Source organism: Barbus barbus, assembly GCF_936440315.1.
Source record: "Barbus barbus genome assembly, chromosome: 5".
Lineage (NCBI taxonomy): Eukaryota > Metazoa > Chordata > Actinopteri > Cypriniformes > Cyprinidae > Barbus > Barbus barbus.
The window spans coordinates 35,178,499-35,194,580 of NC_136733.1; the positions used below are offsets into that span (position 1 = coordinate 35,178,499).

General features: G+C 38.1%; 1 protein-coding gene across 3 annotated transcripts in view; it reads left to right on the plus strand.

Annotated features, from left to right (window-relative positions):
* The first annotated feature begins 1,200 nt into the window (after positions 1-1,200).
* The window catches only part of zzef1 (zinc finger, ZZ-type with EF hand domain 1), a 42,134-nt gene continuing 27,252 nt past the window's right edge, over positions 1,201-16,082 (plus strand). The window contains exons 1-26 of one of the 3 annotated variants that reach the window (XM_079417302.1): positions 1,201-1,793; positions 3,454-3,598; positions 3,750-3,944; positions 4,942-5,125; positions 5,243-5,442; positions 6,094-6,304; positions 6,680-6,796; positions 7,070-7,248; positions 7,363-7,461; positions 7,689-7,780; positions 7,947-8,092; positions 8,417-8,522; positions 9,021-9,239; positions 9,372-9,463; positions 10,876-11,066; positions 12,064-12,197; positions 12,294-12,364; positions 12,471-12,585; positions 12,823-12,982; positions 13,502-13,623; positions 13,724-13,846; positions 14,040-14,209; positions 14,337-14,442; positions 14,618-14,819; positions 15,079-15,221; positions 15,311-15,554. In XM_079417302.1, coding sequence (XP_079273428.1) covers positions 1,341-1,793; positions 3,454-3,598; positions 3,750-3,944; positions 4,942-5,125; positions 5,243-5,442; positions 6,094-6,304; positions 6,680-6,796; positions 7,070-7,248; positions 7,363-7,461; positions 7,689-7,780; positions 7,947-8,092; positions 8,417-8,522; positions 9,021-9,239; positions 9,372-9,463; positions 10,876-11,066; positions 12,064-12,197; positions 12,294-12,364; positions 12,471-12,585; positions 12,823-12,982; positions 13,502-13,623; positions 13,724-13,846; positions 14,040-14,209; positions 14,337-14,442; positions 14,618-14,819; positions 15,079-15,221; positions 15,311-15,554 — 4,219 coding nt within the window. In that variant the 5' untranslated portion in view covers positions 1,201-1,340. The remainder of the gene's footprint in view (positions 1,794-3,453; positions 3,599-3,749; positions 3,945-4,941; positions 5,126-5,242; positions 5,443-6,093; positions 6,305-6,679; positions 6,797-7,069; positions 7,249-7,362; positions 7,462-7,688; positions 7,781-7,946; positions 8,093-8,416; positions 8,523-9,020; positions 9,240-9,371; positions 9,464-10,875; positions 11,067-12,063; positions 12,198-12,293; positions 12,365-12,470; positions 12,586-12,822; positions 12,983-13,501; positions 13,624-13,723; positions 13,847-14,039; positions 14,210-14,336; positions 14,443-14,617; positions 14,820-15,078; positions 15,222-15,310; positions 15,555-16,082) is intronic. The other 2 variants (XM_079417304.1, XM_079417303.1) reach the window with 2 other exon arrangements.

A 16,082-nucleotide genomic window follows, 5' to 3' on the forward strand; every position in this document is an offset into this window, starting at 1 on the left:
AAGTTCACAGTGTTGCTGCAGATGAAATATAACGCGGATAACATTAAATAAATATTTTTAAATCAGGTTAGGCGTTGATTATTTATCACTCAAATCCCTTTCTCAACCTGTCCGTCGGTCGCGCATATCCACCATGTTTGTAGTTTTAACACTTTTTATGCGTGTTTGTAGTTCTAATCGAATCTCCCGTCAAAAGTAGTAGACCATCCGGGAATCTTTGGCATACTTTTTTAAACATGTTATGATTTGGGACATTCTAATTCTGTTTTCGAATACTATTTAGGACGGATAGTATGCGAATTGGGACGCAGCATATGCAATTCTTTTAGTAAATGTATTTGATTTTGTATGATAAATCTTAAAATTATTATCTTATTTGCCAGTTGAAATTTCAAGTGTTTGAAAAAAAAAATTGTTTTGTTTTTACATTCAGTACCACAAGAACAAGAGCTATACATAGTCACATTATTAACAACAAAAACTGCCAACATTTCTGTGATATTTAAAACATTACTTGTTTACAGATTTATTTATTTATTTATTTTTTGCTTATTTATTTGTTTGCTTGTTTTCAGTTTGGTTAAGTTCTACGTATAATTCTGTGTTATAAGAGGCAAGAAATTTGGCTTTCAAAAATCCCATTCTTTTTATGTGGTATTTTTCTAATAAAATAAGCAATTGTAATATTGTCATTGCATAATTCTTCATATTCCAAAATGTGATTCTGAAAAAAATAATAAATAAATCACATCAAATACACAAATCACACACCCCAGTTTTCTTTTAATATATTTTTATAAATCCTTCCCCCCCAAAACTTAAATACAATCTACATACAATTATAAAACAAATACCTTTTCCAGTCAACAGAGTCGACATGCATATGAAATGTTCAGCTTTCCAAAACATGCATAATAAATCATGTAGTATTTTGTTGGATACTCCTTTAATTTTGTTACTAAAAATAATTTTTTTTTGCATTTTTTGATATTAAGAATTAGCTCTCCAGGTGACCTGCAAATTGACATAATCACTGAACACCAGTTTTGAATATGAGCATTTATTTATTAAAAATGACAAAAATATAATTCAAAAGAATGATCTGCGAATACTGGAGGTAATACGCTAGGGGGCGTGTTTACGGCGCAGCGGGCGTCGCTGAGATCACGGAAGAGACCAAAGTTTTTTGCTGACAAACATGACGTCAGCTGGCGGAGCCCGTCAATGCGGTAGTGACAGCAGAGGAGCGCGCTGACTGGACTAATCAATCCTGACGCTAAAACTCAGCTTCAAACCTGGGCTGAAGGCGATCGGAAGAGAGCCCGAGGCCGCAGAACACCATGGGGAACGCGGAGGGAGGCTGTGGCGCCGGGAGCGGCGACGATGAGGACGTAGAAACGGAGAGTCCCGTGTTCGCTGAGGGCAGCCCGGCCTCCGCGGCCACAGGCAACAGGGCCGGTAGCGGAGGAGGAGGAGGTGGTGGCGGCGGAGGAGGTGGAGCAGCGCCAGGCTCTGGTCCGGGGAGAAGCGGAAGAGGTTCGGCGAATCCGCCGGCCCCGAGCTATGCACTCCCCACTCCTGAAGCTCTGCTGGAGCAGGTGAAGCTGCGAGAGGCAGCGGCCCGTATGAGCGACTCATGGGTCGCCATTTCGGAGTCGGTGCTGGCGCGAAACGAGAGCACTCTGGTGCGCTGGCTGGAGGAGCGGCTGAGCCGCGGAGAGGAGTCCGTCACTCTGGAGCAGTTCTGTGAGATGCTGGAGAGCAGAGACGCGCCCAGAGATGAATGCGAGGAGGTGATCAGACATGTCACTCAGATGAGCAATGACCTGCTGTAGTGCTTCATGCCAAGTCTTGGCTGATAACTGAGAGTTTGCAGGTTCAAGACCAAAGAAGGGTGGTTCATGAACACTCACTATAATGTACATCAGCAAAACGTCCCTGTCAGCTAAATTACTTATTAGCAAAATAGGCAATTTAGCTGTGACAAACAACTCAAAGTTGTGTAATTGACCACATAGCTTGCTCTGTACTCTGAGTTGGCTACATTGTTATCTCTATTTGTAGCGCACATTTGATAAAGGTTGTTTATAGCCTGTCCCCACCTAGTTCACTTTCAATCTTGACCGCATTTCAGCACATCACAGGACTGTAGTATTAGATTTGCCTTGTCTTTCTTTTTTATTGGTTGATACAGGGTTTTATTACACTGACTAATATTAATATAGGTCTCTCTGTGTTGTACTACTTGTAAATAAAGAGGTTATAAGAATTTTGGCAATAACAAATGACCATTTGACACAGATTTCTACAGTTGACCTTGTGACTATTGATTGCAATCTGTATAAGCAAACTAAATGTTTTTCTATTTTACGTATACATATTGGTAAATAGTCAGAAACTCCGCTGTAGAAATCTTTTTTTAAATGTTAGATTTGGGATTTACAGATTTCATTTTTGTTAAAGCTATATGAACCGCAGAGAATTTTAGTGAGCATTCATAATCACTGGACCCGGGACAATGTCCCCACTCCCCCCAACCCCAAGTAATTGATATATTGATGGATAAATGTTTTTTTTTTTTTTTTTTTTTTTCTGGGATTGGCTCACCGCACACTTTCAGGATCCTGACCAATTAAAGTAGTTCTTCAGTCACATTACTGTGATTGTATTCATTGTTCATAGTGTGGAATTTATACATATGTGACCCTGGAGCACAAAACCAGTCTTAAGTCGCTGGGGTATATTTGTAGGAATAGCCAAACATACATTGTATGGGTCGAAATTATTGATTTGTCTTTTATATCAAAAATCATTAGGATATTAAGTAAAGATCATGTTCCATGAAGATATTCAGTATATTTACTTACCATAAATATATCAAAACTTAATTTTTGATTAGTAATATGCATTGCTAAGAACTTCATTTGGACAATTTTAAAGGCAATCTTCTAAATTTTTAGATTTTTTGCACCCTCAGATTTTCAAATAGTTGTATCTCAGTCAAATATTGTCTGCTTATTTATTAATCTTTCAGATTATGTACAAATCTCAATTTAGAAAAATTGAGAGGTTTTGTGGTCCAGGGTCACATATATCTTGATGCTGCTAAATGATTTCTTAATTCATGCACTGTGTTATTTACATGGTATTTTCAGACATATCCAAAAATGTTGTACTATGGTACATTTTTTTTAGTGTTGTGCTTTCTGGAAGTGGCTATACTGATTTAAACATGACTCACTTTCATTTGCTTTTCAAATGATTCACATGCTGGCTCGAGTGTGTTTATATAGGTGAAATGGACAACTGGTTTGAGAGAGCTAGAGAGCCTAGTTGTTCTTGTCTTCCTTTTGTTTTCTGTTTGCATTCTCTTTTGTGTGATACTTCAGCCTCATATTTGTGTGTCAGAATGTACAGACAGAAAAAAGAATCTCTTCCTTTTTTGCTCTTTAGGCCTTTGGTCAGTTTGATGCTGAGGGTGATGGGATTGTTGATGTGGAGAACATGCTCATGGCACTGAAAAACTCCAATGGAGCCAATCTGCAGGGAGAACTCAGTCATGTGATCAGGCAGCTTCAGGCGTGCTCTTTGACACCAGGTGGGGAAGCAGACGTGAACGTTCTTGTTTATTTGAATGTAATGGCGACACAAGCTCAGATGTCCAAATTTGACCATGCCAGGTAACTACGCAAATGATTCTCATTGTTTGACCCAGTTGTTGTCCTCTTTTACACTTAATGCTCATCCAGGGTTTGTGGATATCTTCTCCAAGTCCAAGGACCGTCTCAAAGCACATGCTTCCAAAATCCTGAAATTTTTGCACCGGAATCGCATCCCCAGCAGCGCTATCCCATTCCCTGTGCTTGAAGGCTACAACAGCATCTGCACCATGAGGTCATCTGTAGTGCAAGACTTCCTGGATTACCTGCTACAGAAGGAGAAAGGTAAATGGTGCTTAGTGGGCAGAGTGGGAATAACAATTATATAGTGCTGCAGGGATGATATATTTTTGTAAGCCAACCCAGAAGTGAGAATCACCCTGGTTCCTGTGGACACTGCTGTGATGTAGGTTAAATACTCAGTAGATATCAAACAAACTGTCAAAGCAGCTGTAATAAAAGCAGTTATTCACACCTGTGTGTTGCGCCATTACTGTCGGATCCAATATAGTCAGCACGGCATCGTCTTTTAGTTTCAGTCTTTCTAAAAATCCAGCAACAAATTGTGTTTTGTTTGTAAACAAATCTGCTGTAAAATGAAATGAACAAAGGACCGAGTTCCTACTGACACGGTCTGGAACTTCATTAAAAATAAAGTTCATCCACTCTTTCCTAATATTGGGATCAGAAGGAAGGCAATGCAAAGAATGTGCTTTCCACAGTTTGGCACTGCACAGCATCTTTTATTCAGAGCATCTTTATAATTTGGTTTCTGCGTAGATGTGCATTTGGCCCTTTCGAATTTACCTACTATATGTGCAAATCGGTGGGCGGGGCTAAACAGGCAGTGATGTAGAAGCAGGCGTTGATCTTCTTCTGCGGAGACGGTGTTTAGCAACACTATTAGAGTGGCACTTTCCACAAGCTGTCGTTTTGGCAGACCTGGCTTCAATATAAGCTGTGTTTAGATAACAAAGTTTTGAGTTCTGAAACTTACAGGATGTTTTTATAATACGGTGACCTCATGTCAAAAGATCAAGTAAATTTTGATTTCTCAGTTCATGACCCCTTTAAGGTATTTAATCAAAAACCCATTCAAAACACATGCAAAAATGCTAACTCATTTAATAGTTTTAGGGCTCATTGTTGCAGCACTCTATAGTAAAGAATACTTAATTTAGTCATTTCGGTTTCGTGCTGCTAGAGGTACAGTTTACTGTGGATAAAATTTGAGAGAATTTTTCTCCATCTCCTTTGCATATTCTACCAACTCTCCTCTCAGATCTAGACATCCAGTACAGAGCTGAGCTCAATCATGACCCAGATGTGGATAAAGTTAAGGTGGTCACCCAGTGCTACAGCTTCATCGAGGCTTCGTCCAATAGTGCAGATATCAACAAGCTAACCAATGGTGAGACCGTGTCTTTCTGGCAATCGGACGGTAGTGCTCGCTCACACTGGATAAGGCAAGCTGCCCATTTCATTGGTGCATTTTCATAGAATAAAAATATAGCTGATGATGTAACACATTTTATTACTTTCGCTAAATAACTAGTTAAATATTACCCCCATGACTTTCACAGGTTAAAGCTAAAGCCAGACATAGTTTTAAGACGCCTGGCCATTGCGGTAGCGTCTAATGACCACAGCTACATGCCGCAGCTGGTGTCTATAGCTGTAGGAAAGAACCGGCACTCCCTGCAGGAGATCAGAGATGTGAGGATCCCCAGTAACGTCACGGGTTACGTACCGCTACTGGATAACGCCAACATCAGCCATCCTTGTGAGCATACACTTGTATAACAGAATCTTATGTTTGAAGTTTAAATTTGTACACTACTATTCAAAAGTTTGGGGTTTTTGAAAGAAGTCTCTTATGGTTACCCAGGCTGCATTTATTTGATCAAAAATACAGTAAAACCGGTAATGTTGTGAAATATTACTACAATTTAAAGAAGTATAATTGAATATATTTTATAATGTAATTTATTCCATTACTTCAGTCTTCAGCGTCACATGATCCTTTAGAAATCATACTAATATGCAGATTTCTTATTATCAGTGTTGATATGTTGTTCTGCTTAATATTTTTGTGGTAACTGTAATAATTTTTTTTTCAAGATTCTTGAATCTGAATAGAAAATTCAAAAGAACTACATTTATTTGAAATAGAAACCTTTTGTGACATTATAAATGTCTGTTCAGTCACTTTTGACCAATTTAATGCATCCTTATTATCATCTTAAAAAAATCTTACGATCACCCAAACTTTTGACCGATAGTATATATGTACACAGAAGTTGTGAGCATGCTGTAAATGAAATATAAAGAGAGACTGATTTCTGTTTATTCCAAGTATATACTACTCTAGTCCTATCAAGATGAATGTTAGGAGTCAAAAAGCCCTTCCACTGATCTTCCTTTTGTCTCCCAGATATTCAGATAAACATTAAGCGCTGCCTTAGCGATGGCTGTGACACACGTATTCATGGTCTGAAGACAATGGGCTACCAGATTACCAAGAGTAAAGAAGTTTCAGTATCCGACGCCTCGGCTATATGGTATCTGTCGCTTTTCACATCTCTGGTCACCGCTTCCATGGAAACCAACCCTGTGCTTGCGCAGACCATCCTACAGAGCACACAGTAAGTCAGGAGAAATGACTAATGAATATTGCTTCTCACAAAAGCATGGCAGTAATATTTGTTGTGTTATCGTCACAAATTTGATTTATATAGATGGTAGCTGTATGTTTCATTCTCTATTTTGCCTAGTGCATTTTGATTTGAAAATTTTAATTTAATTTGTTGAGACATGTACACTACCATTCAAAAATATATATATTTTGTAAATAAATTGGTACTTTTATTCACCAGTGATGCACTAAATTGATCAAAAGTGACTGCAAAGATTTTTATAATGTTATAGAAGATTTCTATTTCAAGCAAATGTGCTTCTTTTGAAATTTTTGTTCATCGAGAAACATTTTACTGTTTTTTTTTATGTTTTTTGTTTTCTAGGAAAGCTTTACAGCACATGCCGCCCCTATCCTTAACGCCATCTTCAATGGAGTTCCCCAAATTCCTCTCTGCAAACATTCTGGAAGAGGTGGACGGCTTTTTACTGCGCATAGCAGAGTAAGAATCAAGCTCTACTAGCACAAGATCAGCTCAACTCAGCATGTTTAAAACTGTTATTAATAGGTCAAAACAATGCTGACGTGGAGGGCAATAGTGGCAAACCTCTTTGGGTTTTAATTATGCAATACGAGTTAGCTTGATAATAATGGAAAACTTCTATCAGTGAATAATTACAGCTGTTTCATCTGAACGTAATTGGACACTTTGCCCTTCTCTGCTGAGAAAGCTTAATGGAAGTGCTTTGCTTTCAACTGCCCTGTCTCTCTCTAGCTGCTGTGTGTCTCCTGACGCTGAGCTGACTCTGTTAGCGTTTGCTCTGGCTCGAGGCAGCGTGGCTAAAGTCCTCATCTCGTTGTCTGGTATCTGTGAGCATCTGGACTCAGAGTACAGAGCTTCGTCACTGCTGGCCTCGATGGCGTCTGTCCGGTTAAGACTACTCTACCGTAATGGTAATGCACAGTGGTTCCAAAGGATTTTTAAAAATGTAATAACTAATACATTTTAATCAAATGAAAAAAGTTAATCTAGATGTTTTTTTTATTATTACTGTTCATGTAAATTAGGTAAACCCATCCAGCTCCATCTGCAAGCATGTGATGTGAAGAGTAAAGAGGAAAAGTCTGGCCCAGAAAACATGCTGACGGAGCCCAACACTGGAGATGGTACGTCTTGGTTTTATTTGGTGTAGAGATGGGTGTTTTGATTGAGTGCTTCACAGATAAATCGCCAAAGTGCTGGGCTGAATAGCAGCTGTGTGCTTTAAAAGAATAGCTTTCTCTGTGGAGAAAAGCTGTATGGTTGATCTCTTTGTTTTAGGTCATCTGTATGTATTGCTTAGAAAGAAACGAATGCAAAGTTGACCCTCTTAATGCTTCATTTGTACCTGCAGGTTTTCTGACAGAGAATGGAAAGAGGAAAGCCAGTGTGATTCTGTCCACTGAAAACCAGAGCTGCTTCCAGGTCACACAGATCAAGATAAAAGTGAGAGAAGCTTTAGTACACACTTGAGAATTGTGCTTAACACTTCTTAACCATGAAATTAGAGTGTGTTCTGTCAATATGGAAGTCAAATAAATGTTCAGTTGGAAACACACAAACTGATTTGATCTACACCGTTTTAAAGCACTGCTGTGTTCCTACGCTTCAGGTGCGTAAAGGAGCTATTGGTGCTAAATGTGCCTTGGTGTTTGCCTACAACGACAGCGAGGCATTTGATGCAGATAAACACTTCAAAAGATTCAAAAAGTATGACAGCTGGGACTACAAAGACTATAAAGAATTTGTCCAAGACAGGTATGTCACAGTGATTTGATGTTGATTTGTTAATGTAACATTGTTGCTCATAAAAGACACCCAATATTGATCACATGAACTTTAAATGGTGCTTGTTTAAGAGTGAGAGAGAGCAGCTTGCGTGAATAATAACGTGAGAATGCATTGTCTTGTCCAGTGCATGTGAGAGTGTGTTTTGGTCTTTGCACATGTGCACACGGCTAAGATGGCTGTAAATTCAGTGAGAATGTTTCTGTGAGTCAACTGACCTCTCGCTGTTATCTGCCTCTGTACCTCACACACTGTCACGTGTATTACATTCACAAACAAACACACACACTCCAGCACAAGGCTACCAGAGACCAGTGAGGACGAGCCCATTGGCTGGTTTGAGGTGGAAGAGGACTGGAACGACGTGGAGATCAAGCTGCAACAATGCAGAGTGTCAAAAGTATGGATTCTTTCTTTCTGTCTTTGATAGTTTGCTCCTGACATCAATCGAAAATTAAAAACTCAAAAATCGTGGTTATGGTAACACACAATTGACAGTGAACAATAAGATACAGACTGTTTTAAATATAGACATGAGATAAACTTTAAACTTTTTGTTGTGAAAAAATAACACGGTGGCTTTCCCACAATAAGTGCAAAAGTACCAGAACGGTAAGTGACGTAAATGTGCAAAAAAAGCCACAGGAATTACAGTATGTTGGGAGTTTGTCTGAGTGAAAATGACTCAAAAAAGAGATGTAGGACAGAGACTTGGTTTAATCCATCAGTTGTTGATTCGATGGAAACAGATCTTAATGTGAGCTTGCAGTTGATAATTTCAAGTGCAAGTCCATCATTTCGATATTTTAATTAAATATTATGAATTCTGAAAAATCATTTAAAACAATTGTAACACACACTTGATTAACATCTATGCTTTTTGTCTTTCTGTGTGTAGTTTCTGATGGTGAAGTTCCTGTGTGCTAGGCAGGACACAGCAGAGCGGCTGGGGGTTCAGCAGATGAGTTTCAGTGGTTATTTGTGTCCAGACTCTGAGCGGCTGGAGGATGTGGAGGATCTGAGTGCTCAGGCCGAGGGGAGCGTTTCAGGCCTGGTTACAGGTCTCGCACTCATGAAGAAGACCCTTTATTTTATCCAGCAGCTCACCAGAGATATGGTACACGCACCACGTGTTCTCTTGCGAGTGACGTAGTTTATTAAAATATAACTGAAATTCATAATGCATTTTTCAGTGAACTTTGCATGCCTCTCTGAAGAGAGCTGTATAAACCCTGAGCCTATGTTACAGGATGTGTCTCTGTCCAAGCAGAAGTCCCTACTGGACTTCAGTGACCTCAACCTGCTGCTGTTCTGGGGCTTCTACCGCAAACTCAGATCTATGTGAGTAAAGCTATAATGAGAATTTATGTTTCTATTTATATGTGCATGGATTTTATTTGAAATGGTTTATAAATAGGATGTAATTTTTACTGTACATACGGTGGGGTTACATGTTAAAAATCAGTGCTTCATTTTACATTATGGCATAGACTTTCTGACGTTCTATTTCTAGGCCACTAATCTGATAATTCACTGATCATGTGACTCTCTACAGATGGTCAGATGTTCTTGCTTCCTGTAGATTATGATTTTTCTGAAGTCCGCTTGACATAAAATTTCAAGCCATGATGGCAAAGTTCTATGGTGTGACATGCTATACTTTATGTAAAACAAAATATATATTAAAAAAATATTTTAGAAATGATCATTTAGAGATTACATGGATTATTTGTACTTTTCAAAATACATTTGTCCATTTAAAGGATCATTTAAAATGAACTAATGAAGGCAAAGGTGTTTAAAAGTAGACAGTAAAGAAGGTGACCCCTTTTTACAGGGGTCACCTTTCAGCGAATTTCCCCGTTTTCACCTTGAAATAGGTCATTCACATGAATTGTGTAGATCTGTAAAAACAAATGGGGTGGGGGTCATAGTCGTCATCGTATCTGCGAGTCATCTGTGTCACATCACCTGTAGCGTTTCTTTCTCCCTGTTGGCAAAGGAATGGATCCGCCCTACTTTGCCTCTGATTGGCTTACTGTAATGTTCTTTCCCTCATCCAAACAATCTCACTCCTGAAGCCTAACTTTTAGACGCTGCAGTCCATATTTCCAGTAGCCCCTCACTGCAGAACAAAGATCCAGGGGGCGGGGTTGAATCCACATCTAGGGGGTGGAGATGGGTAGGTTTAGTTGTTGAGATGGGTGGGTTTAGGGATCAGGGGGTGGAGATGGGTAGGTTTAGGTATATGTAAGGTGGGATGAGTTGGATCTGGATCCAACCACGCCCCCTGGATCTTGTGTTCTGCAGTGAGAACCATCTGCTGTATTTCGGACGGAATGCATTTGAATCACCTTTTTCACTCCTGATGAGTTTGCACCCCTGTTTTTAATATAAAGACTAGACACAAAGTTTAGATTTTGACAGAGTAAAGTAGCCTTGTCCATGTAAAATCATACTACAGTTTAAAAGTTTGGGGTCATAAGAAGTCCCTTATTTTTATAGGCTGCATTTATTTGATTACAAGTACAGTAACATTATGAAATATCATTACAATTTAAAATAAATGTATTCTGTAAAATGTAATTTATTTCAGCAGCCATTACGCCAGTCTTCATTGTCACATGATCCTTCACAAACCATTCTAATATGATAATTTGGTGAAACATTTCTTATGAACTAAGGCAGGTAAAATGTGTTTTAAAATGATATTTTCCAATGTCTGCCATGTATGTTTGTGCCTACACTTTCAGTGAGGGAGAGGAGGCCTTAAAGACGAGAGTTCTCCTGCTTCAGCTGCTCCAGAACTGCTTCTCAATGCTGCCCAGCCTGACAGAGTCCCAGTCGTCAGACATCACAGCTTCAGCATCAGCATCACCCTCAGCCAGCACAGACGTGGATCCTGCAGAAGCTGTCGGAGAGCTCTACAGTCACTTGTGTCAAGGTAAGACTCGCATACTGCTCTGTATGACTCAACAGCATGACTGTAGCAAATCGAGACACACTTGGTGGTTTGTTTGTAATGCCTTGCTGCTGAGTACATGCATGTACAGTTTGATTTGTGTTTGTGGAAAACTGCTGGAAACCAGCTGTGAGAACAAGCAGTAAAGTACAGAACATGAAACATAAATAATGATCTGTTGGAACGGCGTTTAAGCTTCGTTTTTAGCTGCTGTCAACGTGCTTCCATTGTAGCAAATATTACTGATCAAAAGTTTGGAGTCTGTATTTTTTTTTTATTTTATTTTTATTTTTTTATTTTTTTGCAGAACTCTCTTCACCAAGGTTGCATTAATTTGAATACAGTAAAATCTGTAATATTCTGAAACATTACTTAATTTTAAAATAACCATTTATAAATATAATTCTTTCCTATATAATTATCTTCTGAATTTTCCTTCAGAAATCATTCTATTATTCTGTATTGGTGCTTAAGAAGCATTTAATTTTATTAATGTTGACAACAGATGTTCTTCTTAAAAATAAATAAATAAATAATTTTATATATATATATATATATATATATATATATATATATATATATATATATATATATATATATATATTATAAAATTATTATTTATTGTATTTTTTGTTTTTGCAGAAATTGTGACTTTTTTCAGGACACTTACATGAATAGAAAGTTCAAAAGAACACAATTTATTTAAAGTATAAATCTTTTGTTACATTTAAAATTTCGTACTGTCACTTGATCAGTTTAATTTGTCTTCTATAAATAAATATATTAATAAAAATAAAAAACATACAAACCACAAACTGAACAGTAGTGTAATAGTTCTAGTTTCCAAAAAATATCAGTTAAAATTAATGGCTGAAAACACACTGTGACATCTTGACAAATTGGTTAAAAGCCATATAATAATGCCATAGTATTTTGATTGGTGATTGAGAGAATAACCCACAGTTTTTGTGCTGTGCAGTGGTGGACGGCCCTGAAGGACAGACTGCAGTGGAGAAAGCTCTGAGAAAAGAAGCTGTGAAAGCCATCCTCAGTGGCGCTGCCATTTTCTTCCCTGACAAACAGAGCCGGAGGGACAAACTCTTCCACATGATGGTAAGACTATGAGGGTGCACTTGCCGTGGCTGAATGTTGTTATTGAATTGCTATTGTATGAGAATTTTTTGTTGTTGTTTTTGCTGCTTTTTGTAGAAAAACATAACTGAGGAAAATCAGCCAGAGTCTGTTAAACTGACATTTGAGTCGCTCTGCAGTTACTTCAGGTATCAAACTCCTCCCTTTAAACTAGTACTCTTTTCTGTCCTGTAAAACTGTGTAGTTTACATCCGGCTCTCACACGTTGTTAATCTCGCTAATCTCTGTTTGCAGCGATCAGGACCCAAAAGGTCTTCTCTTGCTGCCCCCTAAAGGAGCTCCATCTGACTTTGACATCTCACCTGTCCTGACCGTCATGGACATGCTGCTCATTGTGGCCACTAGAGAGGTATGTCTGCCCCATGCTGACAGCCAACCTAATCTGGTCACTCCTGCTCACATATATACACTCCTGCAAATAGCTGACACATACTTTAGATATTTACATTGTGCTTTAACATGTGTTAGCTGACACCTCGTATTGTAATGCATTGCGTGACAACTCACTAATAGTTTTCCTTTGTCTAGCTCTACAAGGAGAAATGTGATGTTGATCCTTGTAAAATGCCCCTCTCCCTTTGTTCAGTGTGAGGTGTTGATGTTGGATTCCAGAGGAGGGTCCATTTGGAGGGTCCTGCTGTCTCTGTTTTGGGCTTTACAGGGCAGCCTGCTGTCCTGGTGCTTCCTACAGCTCAAAGGAGGAACGGCCACCTCCGCTGATCTGGCCAGGGAAATCTTGCTGAAATGTTAGTGTGCTTTTCCTGGTTTTCCAGCCTTCAAATACAGAGACCACTTGTGAAAATGCTGATAGTGTATATATTAATTATTTATATTTATGTGCCTTTTTCATTACAAATTGCATTATGAGCATAACAGTTACAAAGCCTAATGAACATTCAGCGCTCAAGCGAGTATGATTTCCACAAATATATTAAGCAGCACAACTATATTCAACATTGATAATAATCAGAAATGTTACTTGAACACCAAACTATCATATTAGAATGATTTCTGAAGGATCATTTGACTCTAATGGTTGCTGAAAATCACAGGGATAGATTGCATTTTAATATATAGTAAAATACAAAACAATACTTTTAAATTCTAATCTTTTGCAATATTAATATTTTTACTTTTTTTTTATCAAAATACATGCAGCCTTACAGCAGTCTGTAAAAATGACAGACTTTTGAACAGTAGTCATTATTTGATGCAGTACTCTGATGCAGCGTGAATACATCTGTGTTGTTTCTCTTGGATATTAGATGTGGAACAGTTCCTGTCAGGCACCACAGACATACTGAATCCTCTTATTAAGCGCTTCTCTGGAGCTGACATCATAGAGAAACTCAATGGATCCATTCTTGCCATGGCAACAAGACAGCTGGTAGCAGACCGCTTTATCCCACTATATATTATTATTCATTCATTTATTTATGCTTCTGTTTGTATGTATGTATTAAGTGTGGATTGTGTGCTGTTGTTAGACAATCTTCCTGCTGGAGCTGTGTGCTCTGGATATTCCTCACTGTGTGCTGCTCAAGAGATTCTATCCTCTGGTAGACCTGCTCAAGAAGCTGTCTAGTGACACAGACGGCATCTTCTCTAAGGTCAGTTCACTCTGTGTCTTAAAGCATTTTGACAAAATAAATAGAATTAATATGACTGAAAACTAATGAAAAGGAGCATTTCACTTGGGTTTTTCTACATGCAAATTAAAAAGTAAGATAACCAAGCCACTAATAACTTAGACAGTTTGTAAGAATAATGCATTTATCAGTTTTTATCCCTGTGTGTTTGTAGGTGGATATGGAGGGCTGTCAGCAGACTCAGCAGCCTGTTGTATTAAGGACGTGGCAAATGGAGTCACCTCATAACTATGAGAACAGCAGACACGAGACCACCGTGTTTGTCTGTCCTGGTGCCATGTCCTTCGAGGTGGAGTTTGATGAACATTGTGAAACAGAGAAAAGGTGTGAAGAGCTTATTCTACAATTCTACTGTCACCTTATGGTGAAAACAAGAATCAAACTCACACTTTTTCTGTTAGAGATACATGTGGCTTGAGTTCCAAGTTTGCATTATATTTACACTAATTAGGTGTGGGTTTTCTGGGGGGGGTAGGTATGACTATCTGGAATTCACTGATGCTAGGGGAGGAAAAGTGCGATATGATATGAAGGTCGGCACGGAGAAATGGCCAAAGGTACAAAAACGGTTTACTGTACTATTTTAACTATAGTTGTCTGCCAAATGTGTTCGTATGCAATTATATTAAAAATAATTAGTTAAAAGCAATGCAATTAATTTTAGCCTTTGCTTGAATGTGCTTCCATTATTTTCACTCTGTATCTTTTATACCTTTTTTTTTTTGTCTTCAGAAAGTGACGTTCAAAGCGGGTCCCCAGCTGCAGTTTCTGTTCCACTCAGACAGCAGTAATAATGAATGGGGTTACAAGTTCACAGTGACAGCATTTGGTCTGCCAGATGTCACCGTGTCCTGGACCTCAGACCTGCAGCTCCTTGTGTCCAGGCTAATGGGCCGTCTGGCCTCCCGCACCATGGCTTTGAAATCACCTTACGGTGTGATAATTGTGTACTTTTGATTATTTCTGTTCAATTATTTTAAAAAGGCTAATTTTATCCTTTTGTATTTAATTTATAAGTGTGTGCGAGCACATAAATGTGCTTTCCTTCAAATAAACAAATTGTAAAAAGGTTGTAGAAATATAACCGACATTGAATATAAATTTCACAATATAAATTGCAGTTAGTTGAAAAAGTGTGAAAACACACTGACTTATGATGATGGTTTTGTGTTATGTCTGCCTTCCTCTTGAAGAGATCCGTGGTGTAAAAGAGTTGCCTGCTGGCTTGATGAACCATGTCCTGTCCTGTCCTTTATGGAAGCCTATGTTCAGACATGGTTTGAATGGACTTCCTGGAGAAAAAAAGTTAACCCTGGCCAACCCAGACACCGACCAGGTGAGAGTACTTGGATTGACTATGTGTGCGTTTCAGTCCAAAAAAAAGTCTAATCATGTTTGTGCATTTTGTGCTTTTTTGTTCTGCAGGAAGAGCCAGCTCCTTTGGGAGATGAATTGGTGGAATTCCTTAAGGACTTTGCCTGCTGGGATCCTTTGCAGGATTCTTCTGATGGCAAGACGGAGTTAATGAGGACCCTTTTGATGACCTGCAAGAAGCAGCCAGTCAGGAATGAGATTGCTGCAGGCTCAAAAGTGGACCAGGCTGTGAACGCCACCTGGGCGGCCATGGTGTATCACACACCAGCACTTCACCACAGTCTTAGGAGCTTTGGTAATTAAAGACATTTTAAGAGTTTCATACAGGTTCAAGAGAGCAAACACTAAAGACAAATGTTGCAGACACAATCTTGAAACATTTCTAAAACGAAACATAAATTTTTATGTCAAAGTGTTGGATTTGAAATAAGAAGGAATGCACTGATATGATAATTATGTATTTATATTTGGAAGCTTATGACCAGCTTTCTTTTTTAAAAGTTCAGTTATTTAAAAAAAAAAATTACAAATTAATTATTTATTAACGTGTGTATGTATGTGTGTGTGTGTATATGTGTATATATATATATATATATATATATATATATATATATATATATATATATATATATATATATATATATATATATATATATATATATATATATATATATATATATATATATATATATATATATATATATATATATATACACACACACACACACATATACCAGGCTTAAGTGTCAATTTTTCAAAATTGAGATTTATATATCATCTGAAAGCTGAATAAATAAGCAAAAAAATAAAAATATTGAGAAAA